This window comes from Rhinopithecus roxellana, chromosome 5, assembly GCF_007565055.1.
Source record: "Rhinopithecus roxellana isolate Shanxi Qingling chromosome 5, ASM756505v1, whole genome shotgun sequence".
NCBI lineage: Eukaryota > Metazoa > Chordata > Mammalia > Primates > Cercopithecidae > Rhinopithecus > Rhinopithecus roxellana.
Genome location: NC_044553.1, coordinates 31253200 through 31275882, shown reverse-complemented (window position 1 = coordinate 31275882; position 22683 = coordinate 31253200). Strand labels below are relative to the sequence as shown.

Below are 22683 nucleotides of genomic sequence, written 5' to 3'. Positions count from 1 at the left end.
TAGTATTATTTAGTAAATACAAAACAGTTGGGCACAGTGACTCACGCCTGCAATCCCAGCACTTTGGGGGGCCAAGGCGGGCAGATCACCCAAGATCAGGAGTTCGAGACCAGCCTGGACAACATGGTGAAACCCTGTCTCTACTAAAAATACAAAAATTAGCCAGGCATGGTGACAGACACCTGTAATCCCAGCTACTAGGGAGACTGAGGCAGAAGAATAGCTTGAACCCAGGAGGTGAAGATTGCAGTGAGCTGAGATCATGCCGTTGTACTCCAGCCTGGGTGACAAGAACAAAACTCCATCTCAAAATAATAATAATAATAAAAACAAAATACACTTTACTGGAAATTGGTTGCTTTCCTGTTTACATCAGCAAATGTATTGTGAAGACGGTGCCAAATGCACTAGGAGTTTCTTGATTCACTGAGAGTAATCAGTTTGAACTTTATTTTAAGGACTACAAAATCCAGTTTGAAGGACGATGTAAAGATCAGAAGCAGTAGAGCATAGTAGTCCTCTAGGATTGCTTGGGTTCAATACCCAATTCTTCTAACTATATGACCTTTGGTAAATTACTCAAGCTCTCTGTGCTTTAAGCATTCAAAAAAAATTATTGTTATTATTATTTTTTCATCCAGGCCCAGTGGCTCACGCCTGTAATCCCAGCACTTTGGGATGCCAAGGTGGATGGATCGCCTGAGGTCGGGAGTTCAAGACCAGGCTGGCCAACATGGTGAACCCTCTCTCTACTAAAAATATAAAAATTAGCTGGGCGTGGTGACAGGCGCCTGTAATCCCAGCTACTGGGGAGGTTGAGACAGGAGAATTGCTTGAGTCCGGGAGGCGGAAGTTGCACTGAGCCGAGATTGTGCCATTACACTCCAGCCTAGGCGACAGGATGAGACTCTGTCTCAAATTTTAAAAAAAAAAAATTGTTATTATTTTTTAGAGATGAGGTCTCGCTACGTTTCCCAGGCTGGTCTTGAACTCTTGGCCTCAAGTGATCCTCCTGCCTCAGTCTCTCGAAGTGCTAGAACTACAGGCGTGAGCCACCATACCCAGCCTCTGTGCTTTTATAGGACAAGCCTCAGACAAAACTCCTCAGACACCCAGTTAAAGAAGGAAGGGGTTTATTCGGCCGGGGGCATCGGCAACACTTCTGTCTCAAGAGCCGAGCTCCCCGAGTGGGCAATTCCTGTCCCTTTTAAGGGTTCACAACTCTAAGGGGGTGCGTGTGAGAGGGTCGTGATTGATTGAGCAAGCAGGGGGTACTAGACTGGGGGCTGCATGCACCGGTAATTAGATCGGAACAAAACAAGATAGGCATTTTCACAGAGTATTTCTCTACAATGTCTGTAATCTATAGATAACAGAACCAATTAGGTCAGGGGTCGATCTTTAACTGCCGGGCCCAGGGTGCGGCGCCGGGCTGTCTGCCTTTGGTTTCATTTCTTCCTTTTAATTTTTACTTCTTTCTTTGGAGGCAGAAATTGGGCATAAGACGATATGAGGGGTAGTCTCCTCCCTTACTTTAATTTTCTTATTTGTGAAATGGGGATAATAACTACCTACTTCACTGGATAGTTATGAGGATTAAATGAGTTAGTTTGTATGAAGAACTTAAAACAGGGCCTAGCTTATAGTAAGTTGCATTAGTCATTATTTTTATTTTTATTTATTTATTTATTTTTGAGACGGTGTCTCGCTTTATCGCCCAGGCTGGAGTGCAGTGGCCGGATCTCAGCTCACTGCAAGCTCCGCCTCCCGGGTTTATGCCATTCTGCTGCCTCAGCCTCCTGAGTAGCGGGGACTACAGGCGCCCGCCACCTCGCCTGGCTAGTTTTTTGTATTTTTTAGTAGAGACGGGGTTTCACCGTGTTAGCCAGGATGGTCTCGATCTCCTGACCTCGTGATCCGCCGGTCTCAGCCTCCCAAAGTGCTGGGATTACAGGCTTGAGCCACCGCGCCCGGCGCATTAGTCATTATTATACCCCATTTGCAAAACCTTGTGTTTCCTTGAAATCTCTGCCAATGGAACTAATTATGTTATTAGTGCAATATCCTTTCAAATCCGGTCATTGACTCGAAATTAGGGAAATAGAAATATGTCTGGCTTTTCACAAGCAGATAGCAATGTAGGTAGGGAATGGTATGGTGTATATATGGGTTATGTGTATATATGTGTATAAGAGCTATGTATGTACAAGTAGCCTTGATCTCAGAATTCAGACTTCCTACTTCCTTATGAGAATTACATTCTACCCAGTAGGTTGGTTGAATGACTGTCTTGTCTTAGGACAGGGACAGTATGTTCTGTTTAACTATAGGTGGACAAGGTACATTGGGTCATGACAAGTATAAGATGAACCCAGCTGCAGGTTCTAGAAGGAAGTCCAGCCTCAGTGGTACACATCAGAAGGGAGGGTAGCCTGGGAAGTTGTTGACAAGAAGGAGGAATAACTTGGAGCTAGAGAATTTTTCTAAACTGGATAGCACAGTGATGGGTAACCCAGAAGAAGGAATATTCAGAGATCCTGGTAAACAGCCTGCTATTTGAGTAAGGGATGTTGCAAATAGCAGCATCTGCAATGGGAGAGTAGTAGGAGCATATTGGACTCCATCTCTGAGGGACTGTGATTTCATGGTGTATTAAAACAAGAGAGCCAATTAAAGGAATAAAAAAGGAGCTCAGATACCAGAAGCAGGGGCTAGATCTCAGAAATCTGAACTCTGTTGAAATTGTAGCATAAGACCAGAACCAGAGCAGCAATGGTAAGTTTACACTGGGTGCTGGGATAAAGACTAGTCAGGATGGCCCTAGGGATGGGTTGGGTGGAAACTTCAGGTCCAAAGGGCTCAGCTGTATGGATAAGAAGGATAAAAGAGGCTGGGAGTGGGAGGGAGAAAAGAACAACTGGATGTCTGTAACGGACACTGAGGTGGTTCTTCAAGCATTCTTTTGTCTTTTAAACTTTGAGCCACAGAAAGTACCATTTAACTCTGGGTACTCTCTCAGTGAAGGAATGGTGGTCCTTAAGAATGCCTCATGGTCCTCAAGAATGCCTCGGCCCGGGCTGGGTGCAGTGGCGCACGTGTGTAATCCCAGCACTTTGGGAGGCCAAGGTGGGTGGATCACAAGGTCAGGAGTTCGAGACCAGCCTGGCCAATATTGTGAAACCCCGTCTCTACTAAAAATACAAAAATTAGCTGGGCGTGGTGGTGCGTGCCTGTAGTCCCAGCTACTCAGGAGGCTGATACAGGAGAATCACTTGAACACAGGAGGTGGAGGTTGCAGTGAGCCACGATCGCGCCAATGCACTCCAGCCTGGTGACAGAGCAAGACTCCGTCTCAAAAAAAAAAAAAAAAGAATGCCTCAGCCCTGGCAACATCTCTGAGTGATGGGTAGAAAAAATAACAACAGCAACAACAAAAATAACTACATTCTGGTAGGTACAGTGGCTCACGCTTATAATCCCAGCACTTTGGGAGGCTGAGGCTGGTGGATTGCTTGAGCCCAGGAGTTTGAGACCAGCCTGGGCAACATGATGAAATCCCGTCCCTACTAAAAATACAAAAATTAGCTGGGCGTGATGGCACATGCTTGCAATCCCAGCTACTCAGGAGGCTGAAGTAGGAGAATTGATTGAACCCGGAAGGCAGAGGTTGCAGTGAGCCGAGGTCTCATCACTGCACTCCAGCCTAGGTGACAGAGCAATACTCAGTCTCAAAACAAACAAACAAAAAAACTTCCTCCCTAGAATTCAAGGAAGAACCAAGTGTATTTAAAATAACACAAAAACTTAATTCGAAAAATCACATTTTGTGATTATCAGATTAGGGAAATGAATGGTGTTTGGAAGCAGAATTGCACTAGTTATAAAGGAAAATGACCTTCTGTGAGAGTTGGATGCCCTGTGGTTGTTCTTAATTTGCCTTCTTACTTGTCACTGATCACACCTACTTCTTGTTGCAGAAAAAACATTCCTTTCCATAGCTATAGTCTTAACCTGTTGTCTAAATAATGTAGCTAAATCAGCTGAGCACATGGGAATCAGAGACTAAAAGAAGCTCATTAGGCATTCAATCAATATTTGCTGAATGAATGAAATGCTCAGTAAGCATTAAAAGATGATGATAATGACAATGGTCAGGATGAAGAAGGAAAAGGAAAGGAAAGGGGACAGAAGAAGGCATGAAGAGCTGTAGCTCTAAGGCAATTGGCTCACCAATTACACTCCTGAAGTGATAACATAACAATCACTGTTTTCAGGTACTCAGATGCTGGTTCTCCAGTTTGTGTATCATCTCAGATTTTTGGTATAGATTTTCCCTTAAACTGTTTTAGTCCTCCATTTAATGTCTATTAATCCACAGAGAAGATGAAGGAACAAGAGATTAATAGTAGCTAAAACTTTCCAATGTTTTCTTTGTGCAAAGGCTTATCTCATTTTACTCTCACAGTTTCTCATAGAGAGGGACTCTTATTATACCTGTTTTACAAATAAGGAAACTGAGACTTAGCAGCATTTTCAAGGTCACACAGCTGGTATATAGCAGAGCTAGAGTGTAAACTGGGATTATTGGAACCTAGAATCCATACTCTTATCAATGTTCTCTTGCTTCCGTGCTACCGAGTCTTCTAACTTGTTCCTTGTGTTTTAGAGTTTACAAAGTCCTTTCAAACTCTCCCCTTTTCCTTTTTCTTTTCTTCTTCTTTTTTTTTTTCCTGGTGTGTAAATGTGTGTCGTATTGATTTATCAAATTGTTTCTTTTGTGTCTTTCGAATTCTTAAGCCTCAAGGTGCCTCTGTGCTGGAATGTTTGTTTGTTTTAGTCAAAACTAAGCATGTACATAGTTGAGGAGTCAAATAGCTCTACAAGGCCTATTACAAAAAAAGAAAAAATCAGGGCTGGGCATGGTGGCTCATGCCTACAATCCCAGTTACTTGGGAGGCTGAGGTGGGAGGATCACTTAAGTCTGGGAAGCAGAGGTTCCAATGAGCTGGGATTGGGTCACTGCACTCCAGCCTGGGCAACGGAGTGAAACCCTGCCTCGAAACAAAACAAAACAAGACAAAACAAAAAAATCAATTCCCTAGGCCTCAATTTCTGCCTCCTATACCCCTTCCTCCAACCCATAATAACTTTTAGCTATTTTAGCTATTTATTTTGTATTTGTCTCAATACTTCTAAATAATATGCTTTTACTGTTATTTCTGTTTTTCGTTTTTTTGTGTTTTTTTGAGATGGGGTCTCACTCTGTAGCCCAGGCTGGAGTGTAGTGGCATGATCATGGCTCACTGCTGCTTCGACCTCCCAGGCTTAAGTGATTCTCCTACCTGGGTACCTGGGACTACAGATACACACCACCACAGCTGGCTAATTTTTATTTTTTAATTTTTAGTAGAGACGAGGTCTTGCTATGTTGCCCAGGCTGGTCTTGAACTCCTGAGCTCAAGCAATCCTCCTGACTTGGTCTCCCAAAATGCTGGGATTACAGACATGAGTCATTGTGCCTGGCATGTACTGCTATTTCTTGATTTTTTAAAATTGAAGTGTTATCTATGAAAGATATATTATTTCTTTCAACTACTCCAACCCCCAGCATACCCCAAACACACATACTTTTCTATCTATTATCCCAATATAGTAATGTCAGTTAAATTAGTAATAAGTATATTATTATGATTATGTAAATTCTTATACATGTGCTATGATTACTTTTCCTTTCTTATACAACTTTTTGTTTTTCCTAAAGTTAATACAAGCTTTGTTTTTATTTTCTCTTACTTTGTTTTAATATAATTATCACTAACGTATAACCAAATTCTTCCTGAAAAGTGTATTTTTTCTCATTACTACATAGTCGGGCATATTAGGTAGTCTATGAATTTCGTCTTCTCGGAAACACCTGGGAGCAATCTGATTGTCTGCATTCTGACCTTGATTATTTTCTAGACTACCTTCACAGCTGTTATTCTGGGATCAAACCTCACCATTATTCTGAGAATTTACATTACCTCTTTCTGTGTTAGATCTTGTTTCTAGGATGCTATGTGTATTAGTCAGCTTTTGATACTTTTTTTTTTTTCAAGAATGACTCCAAAATATGAGTGGCTTTCAACAAAAAAGATTTATTTCTCACTTTCATTAGACATCCTCTGTGGGTTGGCTGCGTCCTCTACTCCATGTTGGCTTCTTCCCAGGACCCAGGAGCAAGCTTCATCTGGGCCATGCCAGTCTTTTGGGAAAGAAAAGTCAATAATATACATGTTTTCACTTACATTCTATTGTTCAAACCAAATCAGTGGTCAAGTTTAATGTCAGTAGGGTAGGTAGAAATAGAGACGGCAGTGAATATTTGAAGACATAACACAATCTTTTATTTTTATTTTTTTGTGAGATAGGGTCTTGCCCTGTCACCTAGGGTAGAGTACGGTGGCATGATCTTGGCTCACTGCAGCCTTGAGCTCCTCAGCTCAAGTGATCCTCCCACTTCAGCCTCCCAAGTAACTGGGACTATAGGTGTGTGCCACACCACACCCAGATAATTTTCGTATTTTTTGTAGAGATGGGTTTTTGCCATATTGCCCTGGCTGGTCTTGAACTCTGGAGCTCAAGTGATCCTTCCACTTTGTCCTCCCAAAATGTTGGGATTACAGGCGACATAATACGCAATCTACCATGTATTCTTATTTCTTTGGTCTTTGTTTGCTCTGACATTTTTGGGGAACCCATCCCTCAAAAGCTTCCTGAAGAAGGGTATATATGAGTATAAGATATTAGATATTGAGTTCTTACATGCCTAAAAGTGTCTTTTTACTCAAGAGTAGTGTATTTGGGTATAGAATTCTAGATTGGAAATAATTTTCCTCAGAATCTGTAAATGCTGTTCTACTGTTTTCTTGATTCCAACGTTGCTGTTGAGAAGTTCAATGTAATTCTAATGCTTTTTGTAACTATTTTTTTCCCTTTTCTGGAAGCTTATTTTTGTTCCTAGTGTTCTAAAATTTCACAGTGGTATGTTATGGTGTGGATTTGTTTCTATCCATTGTGCTGGACATGTGGTAGTCACTCTAAATTTGGAAATTCGTGCCCTTACTTATGGGAAATTTTCTTGAATTATGCCTTTGATAATTTTTTGCCCTCCATTTCCCCCCCCTTTTTTTTTTTTTTTGGAGACGGAGTTTCACTCTTATTGACCAGGCTGGAGTGCAGTGGCGCGATCTTGGCTCACTGCAACCTCTGCCTCCCAGGTTCAAGCGATTCTCCTGCCTCAGCCTCCCAAGTAGCTGGGATTACAGGCACCTGCCACCACACCCAGCTAATTGTTTGTATTTTTAGTGGAGACGGGGTTTCACTAGGTTGACCAGGCTGGTCTTGAACTCCTGACCTCAGGTGATCCACCTACCTCGGCCTCCCAAAATACTGGGATTACTGGCATAAGCCACCACACCCAGCCTTTTTTTTTTTTTTTTAATGCAGGATCTTGCTCTATCGCCCACATGCTTGAGTGCAGTGATATGATCCCAGCTCACTGCAGCCTTGACCTCCTGTGCTCAGGCACCTCCCACCACACCTGGCTAATTTTAAAATGTTTTATTTTGTAGAGACAGGGTCTCACTATGTTGCCCAGGCTGGTTTCAAATTCCTGAGTTCAAGCCATCCTCCCATCTTAGCCTCTCAAAGTGCTGACTGGGATTATAGATGTGAGCCACTATGTCTGGCACTCTCACCCTATTTCTATTTCTATTTCTATTTAGTTTTATTTTTCACTTATCCTATTTTATTTTACATTTGCAAATGTTATTTTTAATTCTCAGAATGCATTTTTCCCCTATTTTTCATTAAATGGCATCCCAGACTTATTTACTGGATGCAAGATCGTCTATCACTATTAGGATATTTACTAGTAATTTCCATTTTGAAATTTTTCTTTTGCCTACTTAGTTTTTCTGTTCTCCAAGTTGCCTCTTTTCCTTTTGTTTTAGTCTCTATATTTTATGTTAGAGATATTTCTTAAATTTCTGGCGACCCCATTCTGGTTCAGAAATTCTGTTTTAGTCTCTCCAGAGAATTACCTTTCAGTTTTCTGATAGGGTTAAGAAAAGAAGTCTCTTGGCTGCACAGAGTCAGAGAAGGGAATTGCTTCTTAAATTGACTTTCTAACAATCCTCCTGTTTTCAATTCTACCTTCATTTCCAAAAGAACTGGGTGAATCAATTTCTAAATATTTTGTGCATTCTACAGTGCAGATCAGGTTGCTTCTCAGCTTTCCCCTGCTAGTTTTGGATTCAGCTTTCTTGGGTTTGCTCAGTCCATTATTACTCATCCATAAGCTTTCTGGATTGCAAAATGTTGTTGTTGTGGCTCTTTTCCATTAAATTGGTCTTTTAGGTTTATGCCTTTTATTTATTTATTTTTTTTCTTTTTCTTTTTTTTTTCTTTTTTTGAGACAGAGTCTCTCTTTGTCACCCAGGTTGGAGTGCAGTGGCATGATCTTGGCTCTTTTCAACCTCCACCTCCCAGGCTCAAGGGATCCTCCTGCCTCAGCCCCTCAAGTAGTTGGGACTACAGCTGTGCACCGCTGGGTGCTTATTTTTGTAATTTTTGTAGAAATTGGGTTTCACCACATTGCCCAACCTGGTCTCAAACTCCTGAGCTCAAGGGATCCACCTGCTTCAGCCTTCCCTAGTGCTAGGATTATAGGCATGAGCCACCTCACCTGACCTGGTTAAAGCCTTTTAAACATCACTTTACTGTTGCTTCAGTGGTTCAGTATGACAGCAGAGGTAAATGCGTGTGTTCAACCTGCCATTTTTAAGCAAAAGTCTTATGATTCTCAGAACAACCAGAGAAGGCATTATAATCCTCATTTTACAAATGAGAAACAAAATTTAAATGACTTGCCAAGATTACATAGCATAGAATGTTAGAGCTGGGGCTTGTATTCAGGTATTCTGACTCCACATTCAATGCTCTTTCCACTAAATTCCTGAAAATGAAGGCTGTGTAATGTAGTTGTTAAAAACACAGTGTTTGGCACCAGACACTTGGACATGAGTCCAGGTCTTGCCTCTTGATAGCTGTGTTCTTTCAACAAGTTATTTAGTCTCATTGCACTGAAAGTTCCTCATCTATAAAATGGGGATGATAACAGTAGCACAATCTAACCACACTATTGTGAGAATTCAATTAGATAATATATGTAAAGTACTCACCATAGTCTCTGGCATATAGTGAATACTCCCTTATTACTATAATGGAAAGAGTGAAATGATAAGGTGTAATCATGATTTGCAATTTTAATTAATTGAACTATGCCCAGACAACCTTTGAATTTAATTCTGCAGGCATTTACTGAATAATTAGCATGTGCATTGTGGAATGTTTATTCTTCCTTTCTCTTCTGTTTGAACCTCTTTATGAAAATATCTTTGATTTGCAACTGCTTCAAGCCCAGTTGAGCTCAGCTAAGTAACTTCTGAGTAAGGATAGAAGAATTAGATAAAGTCACAGATTTTTCTGTGCACCAATAGCTAATGAAATGAACAACAAAAATACATTGACAAAGTTCAAACAGCAGCTACAACAAAGTAAAGGAGAAAACCTTACACATAAGTGAAATGTTAAAAAAAAAAAAAAAAAAAAAAAAAGCCAGGGTGGCTCACGCCTGTAATTCCAACACTTTGGGAGGCCTAAGCAAGTAGACCACATGAGGCCATGAGTTTGAGACCAACCTGGCCATCAGGGTGAAATCCTATCTGCATTAAAAATATAAAAATTAGCTGAGCGTGGTGGCACATGCCTGTAATCTCAGCTACTAGGGAGGCTGAGGCATGAGACTCGCTTGAGCCTGGGAGGCAGAGGTTGCAGTGAGCCAAGACTGCTACTGCAGTCTAGCCTGGATGACGGAGTGAGACTCTGTCTCAACCAAAAAGTGGGGGAGACAATAAAAGAAACAGAATATTCTGGTGCAGTAAGGTGTGGCTCCTCACTTTGCCTCTATTCTTTAGAAGCCTGTGGTCCTTGCTACTTGGGAGGCTGAGGTGGGAGGATTGCTTGAGGCCCAGAGTTCAAGACCAGCCTGGGTCAACAAAGCGAGACTCCCCGACTCTACAAAAAAAAAACAAATTTAAAAATTAGCTGAGCGTGGTGACATGCACTGTAGTCCCAGGTACTTGGGAGGCTGAAGTGGGAGGATCACTTAAGCCCAGGAGGTTGAGGCTGCAGTGAGCCATGCTTGCACCACTGCACTCCAGCCTGGGCAACAGAACAAGACCCTGTCTCAAAAAACAACAATCAGGCCAGGTGCGGTGGCTCAAGCCTGTAATCCCAGCACTTTGGGAGGCCGAGACGGGCGGATCACGAGGTCAGGAGATCAAGACCATCCTGGCTAACACGGTGAAACCCCGTCTCTACTAAAAAATACAAAAAACTAGCCGGGCGAGGTGGCGGGCGCCTGTAGTCCCAGCTACTCGGGAGGCTGAGTCAGGAGAATGGCGTAAACCCGGGAGGCGGAGCTTGCAGTGAGCTGAGATCCGGCCGCTGCACTCCAGCCTGGGCCACAGAGTGAGACTCCGTCTGAAAAATAAAAAACAACAATCAATAGCAACAACAACAACAAAACTCCCCCAAAAAACTATGCCTTGATTTCAAAAATTTCTTGTATGAAAATAAACTTATAATAACTTTTATAACATGTTGAACAGGATCTAGTTTGAAGCACTAAAAAGGATAAGACATCAGTTTGAGAAGAGCTTCTATCAGAGGAACATGAATTCTGCTAAAATTGAGCTAAGAATAAACATCAAACTTATGGTGGAAGCTTGAGTGGAGGAATGGTGAAATCACTGATGCTTTATGAAAAGTTTATGGGGAAAATGTCCCAGAGAAATCAGCAATTTGCAAAGGGATAACTCGTTTTAAGAAGGGACAAGATGATGTCGACAACGGAGCCCACAGAGGCAGGCCATCCACATCAATTTGTGAGGAAAAAATTAATCTTGTTCATGCCTTAATTGAAGAGGACCAGTGATTAACAGCAGAAACAATCGCCAACGCCACAGACCTCTCAGCTCATTCAGTTTATACAATTCTGACTGAAAAATTAAACCTGAGCAAACTCTCCGCTTGAGGGTTCCCAAAACCATTGCATCCAGATCAACCGAAGATAAGAGCAGAGCTTTCGAAGGAAATTTTAAATAAGTGGGATCAAGATCCTGAAGCATTTCTTCAAAGAATTGTATCAGAAGATGAAACATGGCTCTAACAGTTTACCATGGCTTTACCAGATTGTGCTGAAGACAAAAACACAATCAAAGCAATGACTGCCAAGAAGTGGAAACAGTTCAGTCTAAACAAAAGTGGACCAGTCAAGAGCAAAGGTCATGGCGACAGTTTTTTGGGATTCTCAAGGCATTTTGCTCGTTGATTTTCTGAAGAGCCAAAGAACCAAAACATCTACTTATTATGAGAGCGTTTTGAGAAAGTTAGCCAAAGCTTTAGCAAAAAAAAAAAAAAAGACTGGGAAAGCTCCACCAGAGATTCCTCCTCCACCATGACAGTATTCCTGCTGCTCATTCCTCTCATCAGACAAAGGCAATTTTGTCAGAGTTTTGATGGGAAATCACTAGGCATACACCTTACCATCCTTCTAACTTCTTTTTGTTTCCTAATATTAAATAATCTTTAAAGGGCACACATTTTAATGTAAAAGACTGCATTGACATGGTTAAATTCCCAAGATGCTCATTTAGGGATGGACTAAATGGCTGATATCATCACTTACAAAAGTGCCTTGAACTTGATGGAGCTTATATTGAGAAAGTTTATATTTTTGTTTATCTTTTAATTCCCTTTTGTCATAAACTTTTTGAAGTCACCTTGTATGACTGCCAAAAGCTATAAATATTATAAACCCTGACAAACTAGAAATAATAGAAACAATAAAATTGGGAGTTGGAATATGGAGGTAGGAGGAAGTATACGAATACTAAATATCTCATTTCACAGAGCAAGTGGTCAACTGATACTATTTTCTGTTTTTTTTTTTTCTTTTAATATAGGGTCTCACTCTCTTGCCTATGCTAGAGTGTAGTGGCGTGATTTCGGCTCACTGCAACCTCTGCCTTCTGTGTTCAAGTGATAATCCTGCCTCAGCCTCCCGAGTATTTGGGACTACAGGCACGCACCATCAAGCCCAGCTAATTCTTATATTTTCAGTAGAGATGGGGTTTTGCCATGTTGGCCAGGCTGGTCTTGAACTCCTGGTCTCAAGCAGTCCACCTGCCTCAGCCTCCCAAAGTTCTGAGATTACTGGTGTGAGCCATGGCACTTGGCCAAGAAATATGAGCTATTCTGATTTTTTCTTTATATATTTTCTTTGCTCACATTTTTTGGGCTATTTCTCATATATTTCCTGCCTTTCCCCTTTATATCTTTTTTAACCAACGTATATTGAATATCAATCTACATAAACTGATGATTTAATAAATGTTGAAGTAATTTTTCCAGTTGCATGAGACTGTAAGTTCTATGAAGATTGGAGATATGTTTTATTCATCTTTGAATTCTGGAATTCTGTCAGCATATGGCCTAGGGACTTGCACATATTGGACCACCAATACTTTTTTTTGAATAAATTAATTAATTTGCTTTGTTTCATTTATGTTTGTTGCTAGAATAATGGCTGAAAACTAGCTGGGAATATAAGAAAAATGAGTTGTAATTGGAGAATATAATAAAGCCTGTCACCCAAATCTAAGACAACTATTATAAATGCTTCTGATGCTTCATTAAAGATATTCTATTGTTTTCATAATCCATTTTCCCCCAGCAAATAATTTCTTCATATTCTAATTTAATCCTTTACACTGCTATCAAAATTATCATTTTTAAACACAGATCTGATCTTGTCACTTCTCTATTTAAAAATCTCCAATGACTGCCTATTGACTATGCAACAGAGTTCAAACTCCTAAGCAAGGCAATGAAGGTCCTACATGACCCGGCTTTAGTCCATCTCTTTCTGGCCAAGGCACCTCACATGCTATCCGTTCAGGGATACTTGCAGTTTCTAGAGCATGCTATACTCATGCTTATTTGGACCTCTGTGTCTTTGCTTATACAATTTCCTCTACTTAAATGTCACTCCTCATCCCATACCCATCTTTGCTGCCTTCTTCACAATCAAGACCCTACTCTAGTCCTCAAGGCCCAACACAAATGCTTTCTCTGTAAGGCTTCACTGTCTCTCCTAACTAAGCCTGCATAATTATACCATTTGTTGTGCTCTTGTAGTACTTTGATCCTGCTCTGTGTGTTGTATTATAGCTAATTTACATACATCTAATACTCTCTCTTACATTGTGAATAATTTTTTTTAATAAACTTCTTGATTTATTTCCTTTTCCCATATCTGGGCTATGCCTTACATATTCTAGAACATTGTCACAGTGCCTAACACATAGTAAACGCTCAATAAATGTTTGTAGTTTGGAATTTTAAAAAGCACGTGCACTGCTTATATTTCCATATAAAAAACACCTCTTCTAAATGTAATGGGGGCTAACCAAAGGTCTAAAGGTTAGGTAGAAAAACTGTCTCTTAAACTGAATGTGGTTTTCTGTCCTGATAAATGTGAAAACTAGAGCATTTCTTCAAGAGCAGACTACTCTGGGAAAACTACATGAATTGTTTAATCACTCATATTCAAGCAAGTAGACATGTATTACTCTTAGAAAACTATAAAGCAACCATTAACCTGAATATAAATGCTTTCAACTGAGAGAGTGCTTCATTTGAATATGCAAATCTTTGTGTGTGAAGTAGAAGTACTGCTTCTGTAGACATTGAAGAGAAGAACAGAAAATCTGTTTCTTTCCTCTCTGCAGATTTAGAGCATATATGTGTCAATGCGTTATTATTTCTGTGGAGATGTGAATGTCCTTTTGAGCCCCTGCTCTTTGGAGAGCAGAAACTGAGACCTAATGAATATAGGAAAGCAAGGACAGGCATAATTTTCACTGCTCTACTGGAGACATAATTATGCAAAGGGACTGGACTGGCTTTGACAAGGCTTTACCTTGACCCATGCGTAAAGAGTGAATAATTCAATCTTTGTGAGAAATGTGCTGATGTTGACTATTGTGTTCTGATAATGATGGCCCTGTTGAATCAGAGGTCAAGGTCATACCCTTGGGCATGCAGGGTGGGGTTTCCTCCAGAAGAGTAGATATTTCCATGGTTAGTCATTCTAGGAAGAGATAGCACCTGGGACAGAAAATGGGACTTGGAAAGTGGACCCTAACCTGGGTAAGGAGAGTTGTTTTCTTCACAGTTGATTGGGAGTAAATGCCTAAGACACAGTCAGGGGAACTCTTGCTGGAGAGGTGAAACTATCTTTGGCCACATGAACCAGAATGGAAGCCTGACAGTAAGGCCAGGTCTGTGTCTGTTCCATAGTTCATGAGACTTTGAGAGTAGCTATATCATACTTGCAAGTTACACTTTGGATTATTCTTTTTTTTCTAAATATTGTTAGGAGTTACAGCCTGTTCTTAGCTGTGTTGGGGAAAACTTTGATGGAAAGGACCTGTGTTTGTCATGTCCTGGTGAAGAGAGGGCAGTGCTTCTTCCTGCCAAAATCTAAAGCAATGGTGAAGATTGCATTGGCTAAAGAGAGAGACCAGTGTCCCAGAACAGCAGGGACTGAAGAATATCTGAAGCAGAGACACGAATCAAACTGATGAATGCTTTGTTCAGTTATTTCAGGCATATGTGGGGGATACCTCCCCTGGGGACTCCCTCATAGTAGAGAAGGAAAAGAAATTCAAAAGAGGGCTGATATTCTGATAATTTGCAAGGTGGGGCTTCAGAGCCATTATAATTTGGATTCTTATTTTTAAATGTGTCCTCCGTTATACTCAAAGACACATGAAAGCTGTAGCACGCTGGTTCTCAAGGGCAAATAAGGCCTTTTATTAAATAAACCCTTTCCATTCTGGGCATCCTGATTAATAGATTTGAGGAAAACAAAGATAAACAAAATATTTCTGTTTGGTTTTACTTTTTATTTTATTTTATTTTATTTTTTTATTTTTATTTATTTATTTTTTTTGAGACGGAGTCTCGCTCTGTCGCCCGGGCTGGAGTGCAGTGGCCGGATCTCAGCTCATTGCAAGCTCCGCCTCCTGGGTTCACGCCATTCTCCTGCCTCAGCCTCCTGAGTAGCTGGGACTACAGGCGCCCGCCACCTCGCCCGGCTAGTTTTTTGTATATTTTAGTAGAGACGGGGTTTCACCATGTTAGCCAGGATAGTCTCAATCTCCTGATCTCGTGATCCGCCCGTCTCGGCCTCCCAAAGTGCTGGGATTACAGGCTTGAGCCACTGCGCCCGGCCGCTACTTTTTATTTTATTTAGAGACAAAGTCTTGCTCTGTTGTCCAGGCTGGAGTGCAGTGGTACAGTCATAGCTCCTGGCTCAATTGATTCTTCTGCACAGCCTCCCAAAATTCAGTTTGGTTTTATATGAGCCCTTGCTTTCTAACTCCCCTTATGCTTCTCATGAACTTTGTTGTGGAGGCATACATCTAGATTCTTGCTTTTCTTCTATTATTTTTTCATTCTCTGTTTTCCTCACAAAGTGTTTTGTATCAGAGAAGAAGGCAGAGTTTGAAGTTCTCTCTGGATATTACACCTAAGCATGAATGAATAGCTAACTGGTCTTTCAGTGAGGAGAGAATCTCAGCAGATGTAATTTTTAAAAATTATTATTATTATTTTTTTTGAGACAAGATCTGGCTCTGTCACCCAGGCTGGAGTGCAGTGGTGTGATCTTGGCTCACAGCAACCTTCCCCTCCCCCTAGGCTCAAGCAATCCTCCCACCTCAGCCTCCCCAGTAGCTGGGACTACAGGCATACGCCACCACACCCAGCTAATCTTTGTATTATTATTATTATTATTATTACTATTATTATTATTACAGCTATGGGGTTTCACCATGTTGCCCAGGTGGGTCTTGAACTCCTGAGCTCAAGCGATCTGCCTGCGTTGGCCTCCCAAATGTTGGGATTATAGGCATGAGCCACTGCACCCAGGCTTAGTCATGATTTTCTCAGACTGAGCAAGGATGCTGCTTAACACATTGACATAGCAGATACAATTTCACCCCTGTTGATTGCAACTATGGCCATACTTTGAAAGAAGACTGCATTCAGTTCCTTAGAGCTTTTCTGGATTCATAGTGCTTTGCCTTTTTATTCTAACAGCTGCTTATTTGGATAACCTGTTAAAAACACTTTGCTACCATCACACTAATGGGCTTCCTCTAGCTTGGACATTTTTTCTTGCTTTTGTTGATTCTATAACAAACAGTAACTTTTGCCTTCAACAAAAGCTCTTCCTGTTTGAAATCTTTCTTTCTCTCTCTCTCTTTCTTTCTTTCCTTTCTTTCTTTCGACGGAGTCTCGCTCTGTCTCCCAGGCTAGAGTGCAGTGGCCCAATGTCGGCTCACTGCAACCTCCACCTCCCAGGTTCAAGCAAATCTCCTGCCTCAGCCTCCTGAGTAGCTGAGACCACAGACACGTGCCACCATGCCCGGCTCATTTTTGTATTTTTAGTAGAGACAGGGTTTCACCATGACGGCCAGGCTGGTCTTTAACTCCTGACCTCGTGATCTACCCACCTCGGCCTCCTAAAGTACTGGGATTACAGGTGTGAGCCACCACGCTCAGCCTGAAATATTTCATTATCTTCTTCCAGCTACATAACAAAGCTGAGCTTTGTAGAATATCACTTTGGCATATTAATAATTTTACTTGTCTCCAAGATCTTCCTGAAATTTTGAGTTTCTTCACAGGTCTTCTTCCTCTGGGATTTAAGTGCTGTAGAATACCTATCAATTCCCTTTACTCAATTCAACATTTTTTTTTTTTAGACCGAGTCTCGCTCTGTCGCCCAGGCTGGAGTGCAGTGGCACGGTCTCGGCTCACTGCAATCTCTGCCTCCCAGGTTCCAGCGATTCTCCTGCCTCAGCCTCCCCAGTAGCTGGGACTACAGGTGCTCGCCACCACACCTGGCTAATTTTTGTATTCAGTTCCACATTTATTGAATACCTATTATGTTTCAGGCATCAGACTACCTGCCGAAGCTACAAAGTAGTGGAGTTCATGCTTGGTTTTGTGCCCAGAACACTTGACTTACTAGTTCTGGACTCATAACTAACTCCATCGGAATTGCACTGGAAAGAGAAACCCGCTCCTATGGCTATTAAATGCCACGAAGGAGAATGCAGCCAATAAGAGCAGTCCAGGTTACTAAGGTGATAGAGAGGAAGAGGGGGAGTGAGGGGGGAGGAAAAGATAGAGGGAGAGAAAGAAAGAGAGAGAATGAATGAGAATGAATCTCCCCATGCAAAAAAAAAAAAAAAAAAATTGGGAAAAATATTGGAATCCAAAGACACTAGGGAAGAAGCATACTTTAAAGGCGGAATAGTTTTCTACGTTAATGTAGAGTTTCATTTTTGTTATACGTTTTACCTATAAACAAGAACAGTGTAAATGAAAATAATAGGAAATTATGCCTATTTCATTATTCTAAATTAATATATTTATTACAGCATTAATGTTCTATGTTGACACGATTATTTATTTTTTTTGAGACGGAGTCTTGCTCTTGTCCCCCAGGCTGGAGTGCAATGGCCACCATCTTGGGTCACTGCAACCTCCACCTCCTGGGTTCAAGAGATTCTCCTGCCTCAGCCTCCCGAGTAGTTGGGATCACAGGCGCGTGCTACCACGCCCGGCTAATTTTTTTTTGTGTTTTTACTGGAGTTGGGGTTTCACCATGCTGGTCAGGCTGGTTTCGAACTCCTGACCTCAGGTGATCCTCCCACCTCGGCCTCCCAAAGTCCTGGGATTACAGGCATGAGCCACTGCGCCGGTCGACACAATTATTTTATAACATTTCCTCCCATCGAAAATCTTTGAGGGAGAATGTCTCTTAGTGAAGTTTTGGTAAAAAACCTTGAAGTCTGTAAATTTCGGGTGACAAAGAGAAGGAGACAATTCTTTGTGATGTACACCTCCTGACATACTATGTTGTTCTGCTGAGAAAGTCTGAAGACATAATTTCCAGTTCTAAAAGTGCAAGGAGAAGATTCATTGCTTCCTCTGCTCCCTACCAGCTGAAGGAGCGGTCTCCTTTTGTCTTCTAAAATAAAAAGAAGGAGGCAAAGGGTGTTAGAGTGGAGGATTTTTTAGGGGATTAAACCCGAGTACTTAAGAACCTCTGAGGTCCCTTTAGCTTTTATTTAAGTAGCTCCTGTTTCCCAAAATAAGAGGGCTGGAGCACAGAGGCCAGACCGGCCAACTTAGGGTACAGCACAGGTCGGGGGCAGTCGCCTGATCTGGAGCGAGAGGTACCCGCATTCTGCAGGTGCAGGGACTGTGATCCAGAATCCCGCCGCCTCCTCGCTCCGGCTCCCAGGAGGGCGGGAACCGCGGCGTTGAAGGGTGCGGGGCTTGGCTTCAGAAACGCAGATCAAGTTATTTCAGGCGGCAGACATCAATCCAGTTGGGTGCTCACACCTGGCCCGGGGGAGGGGAAACAGCATCCATAGGAACCACGGGGCGGAGAGGAGCCCCTCATTTGGGACGCTAGAGGGCTGCTCCAGCTTGACTAGGTCCTACTGCTTTTCTGTGATTGCTTCTTTACCCCGCCCATCATCTCAGTACTCTATTCCGATTGGCTCTTCGGTCTGCCACTCGGTTCCGCCGCGCTGATCCTCATTGGCCCCCTCCGGTTGAGGCCCCGCCCCGCGAGCTGAGCACGGGCAGTGGGGCGCCGAGGAGACAGAGCCCGGCGCTTGATCTGGGCTGGGGGGAGGTGGTGGCGGCTGAGGGAAGGAGGAGGATAAGGAGGAGGAACGAGGCCAGCAGGAGGCACCGGCAGCGACTGGGCCGGGGTGATGTTGCAGGTGCCCGGGGTCGGCGCGGAGCTGCCGGGCTGAGGGACGCCTGGTCCAGGGTCCGCAGCGTCGCCGCGTCGCTCCCGGGCGGGCGGGCGGGAAGATGCTGAGCAGGTTGATGAGCGGCAGCAGCAGGAGCCTGGAGCGCGAGTACAGCTGCACCGTGCGGCTGCTGGACGATAGCGAGTACACCTGCACCATCCAGGTTAGCGCTGCGCCGCCCCGCCCCGCCCACGGGACACCCTCGTCCCACAAGTCCGATCAACTTAACCTGCGGCGGCCGCCGCCCGGGGGTCGCCCCAGCGCCGTGCTTTGTCCGTTCCTGGTTGCGGCGGACCACCCTAGTGCTGCAGGGCGCCTTCACCGGAGCCCCTGCCGGAGCCCTGGCACCCGGTGTGTCACCGCCGCCGCGGGGCTAGTCTCCGCGTCCCACACCCCCAAGTCCTCCCCTGCTCTCCTTGGATGAGGGCGCCCCGTCCTGGTTCCTCGAGCCCGCCCGGGTAGGGTGCACCTTTCCGGGGCGCCCGGAGGGAGGCGGGTAGGGCTGTAGGCTCCTAGCCCGGCCGCCCCGTCGGGGGCTCAGGCTTTGGCTCTCTGGCCGGGCAAGGACGTATGGCTGGCTTTTCTTATCTCTCTTGGGTTGGAAGGATAATGGTTTATGTCATAATTCCTCCCCCCCCCCCACCCCATTTGTGAGTCAGAGCTTTCAGAAGGTAGAACTGAACGCGCAGCCCATGCGGAGTGGCCTATTGAAGGAAGCCCAGTCCTCTGGGCTTTAGAGATTTAGGCCCCCTCCTGCCTTTCGACCCCCAAATCTTATTGTGTTGGGCGGTTCTGGGGGACGTGAGGTAAAGATTTAGCAACAAGTCCCAGCGATTTGGGGCTTGGCGGTGGCCAGGAAGAATCGGCGACTTACGAAAAACGCCAACAATACGGTAATGCTGAACAGCATTTCTTTCAGAACCTGGTATTTTTGAAGAGATTTTTACAACCTCTTGCTCCTGTTCCTTCACTACTGCTGTGTGCACGTCAGGAGTAGTAGTCTTTCCCGGGAATGCAGTCACAGCCCTCTCTCCTCCCTTATGAAAAAGTCAGAGATTGAAAACATTGACAATGCTCCGGTGTTCAGTTCATCAGCCAGGAGGATCCTGCGCTCATCACCGGAAGCTGCTCTTTGTGGAGAAGCAAATTGAGCTGGACCCGGAGGGGTCTCACCTGATCCTTTGCCTTTGCAGCAGGAAAACAGAGGAGGCTTCTGGCTCGGATGTGACAGACAAAAACTGTCGGCCCGGGTCCTACCCTCAGTGTCTCCTTGCCCCCCGCCTCCTTATTTATTTATTTTTGCTGACAGTGCTCAATAGCGGAAAATAGCGGTGTGTGAGAAAGACACTGGGTAGTGTATGAGAGCAGCTGCTCCCTGCTGACTCCGTGCTCAGTTCAGCCTTCTCCTCACTTTCCCTTTTCTCCCTCCCCTCGAAACCAGCCCTGGGTATAAGTGCTGACTGTTGCCAAAGATCCATGAGGGTAGAGAAAGAGCACAAAATCTCTTTTTAAGGCCACTTAAATACAGACTAAGCAGTCATAAAGATGCTAGCCATCAAGTGAAAGGATTTTTGTAGTTGAATATGATAGAGAGATGCTCTGTATTATTTCCTTGCTGAATGAGTGGAATACTACTTTTTGTTCCTATTGTATCGTTGTGCCATGTCCAATTTTTTTTTGTTTTTTTTCTTTTGCTGGGATAGGAGAATACATTGAGTTGACATCTTCACCATTTGAGTATATTGTCTAGAGCTTTTTAAAAGTCTTTATCCTTTAGCTTTAAAATTTAAAGCATTTATCCAATAGCATATCAAGGGCAGTGTGAGATTTATACTTCATGAGTCCTAAGAATACTTTTGGGGTATGTGAAATAATTTCCGAGGCAGGTCACTAACTTCTGCCAAGGTGTAGAATACAAATAAAACACAATTCACATCACCATTTCGCTAGAAATGATTGTTAACCTTGTGGTTTTAAAGTATTGCAATGAGGCAACTAGTTATTTTTTTCCCAGTTAGTGGAACCTTTGAGGTTGTTTGACTGTATTATAATTGTGAGTAGTTTTTATTACCATTTAGAAAAAGAATATTTTTGAGTTAAATAGGACTTACTGGGTTTGTGCTTGCTATATCCTACTATGGTTGTGGTTATTTTCCTGCTGCTCTCATTTTACATTATTGCAATTTAATTTTATAAAATATCTAGGCCACTTAAAAAATTAAGCTTGGTGTAATATGGCCACACTGTAGTAAGTGTCCATTGTCTAGACATGTTAATGATTGTGCATTGTGATTTTTGCGTAGAATCTAAAAAACAGGGATTGTAAAGTATATGTAATGTTGTCATTCTTTGGCACCACTTTTGTAAATTGCTTTTGTTTTTACTCATGTGAGGAAATGTAGCAAAAAGACAGTATCTTATATGAAAATAATATTTTCTACATGTAGCTTTTTTGAACATTTAGAAATTGAGCTTTTCTTATCAACTTTTCCTCATGCATTTCTGTAGTGTGTGTGTATGTGTGCACGTGCTCATTTGTTAAATACTGTTTGTTAAATACTAGGGACAGGATCTTTTAAATCAGTATGGAAAGGATCTATGAGCTTCTTATTAGGTTAAGCAATATTCCCAACATTTTAGGCATTGTAGCACTGTATATTTTAATTTTTAGGGTGATAATTTGAACTCATTTTCCTTAAAATGTTGTATGCCATATTTTTGTTTAAATAAGGTATCTATTTTAGAATGATTTTACTGTCTCAGCATAATCAGAGACTACTTAGGGTATTACAGAATCAGAAATGTATCACTGGGTTGGAGTCATGATAGTTACATTTGGTAAATTTCAGTTGTAGGAAATTCCATCAAAGTATTTGTCCTTTCGTAATGCAGCATGTATTCTGATCTGGCATTTAGGATGTAATTATTAAGGTAATGAAAATGCCTTATATGTTTTCAGTGAAGGTTGCCACAGTCACCAGACTATTCTTTCACTCTTTCTGATATGCAAATGTATTTGTAGACCATGAGAAATGAAAGTATACATAGGAGGTTTGTAGTGTAATTGCTCCCCTGTGAAGAACATTGTTAACAGCTCCCTGCCCGTTTTGAAGGTCACTGCCTCATAAATGCAGATCTAGTCTACTCATCTGTTCTTCACTCATCTGTTTCATTTATGGATATATATATATATATATATATTTACCACATTTATCACCTTCCTTTGTTATTTGGGAGAAAATAGGGAAAATTAAAAAATGAAAAGATACCTAATATCTTTCAACTCAGTGTACTGAAGGAGTCATTTACATGCTTAGGCATGTAATATCCTAAGGAATAGATTTTTATGTTTTTAAGAAACGGGCCGGGCGCGGTGGCTCAAGCCTGTAATCCCAGCACTTTGGGAGGCCGAGACGGGCGGATCACTAGGTCAAGAGATCGAGACCATCCTGGCTAACACGGTGAAACCCCGTCTCTACTAAAAAATACAAAAAAACTAGCCGGGCGAGGTGGCGGGCGCTTATAGTCCCAGCTACTCGGGAGGCTGAGGCAGGAGAATGGCGTAAACCCGGGAGGCGGAGCTTGCAGTGAGCTGCGATCCGGCCACTGCACTCCAGCCCGGGCGACAGAGCAAGACTCCGTCTCATAAAAAACAAAAAACGGGATC

The 22683-nt window shown here is 42.7% G+C and overlaps 1 protein-coding gene across 8 annotated transcripts in view; it reads left to right on the top strand.

Moving 5' to 3' along the window:
• The first annotated feature begins 18860 nt into the window (after positions 1-18860).
• Positions 18861-22683, top strand: part of FRMD5 (FERM domain containing 5) — a 337862-nt gene continuing 334039 nt past the window's right edge. For 4 of the 8 annotated variants that reach the window (XM_030931284.1, XM_030931281.1, XM_030931282.1 and 1 more), the window contains exon 1: positions 18861-19179. In XM_030931284.1, coding sequence (XP_030787144.1) covers positions 19078-19179 — 102 coding nt within the window. In that variant the 5' untranslated portion in view covers positions 18861-19077. Of the gene's footprint in view, positions 19180-19689; positions 19910-22683 lie in introns of those variants that run through there. The other 4 variants (XM_030931283.1, XM_030931280.1, XM_010385236.2 and 1 more) reach the window with 2 other exon arrangements.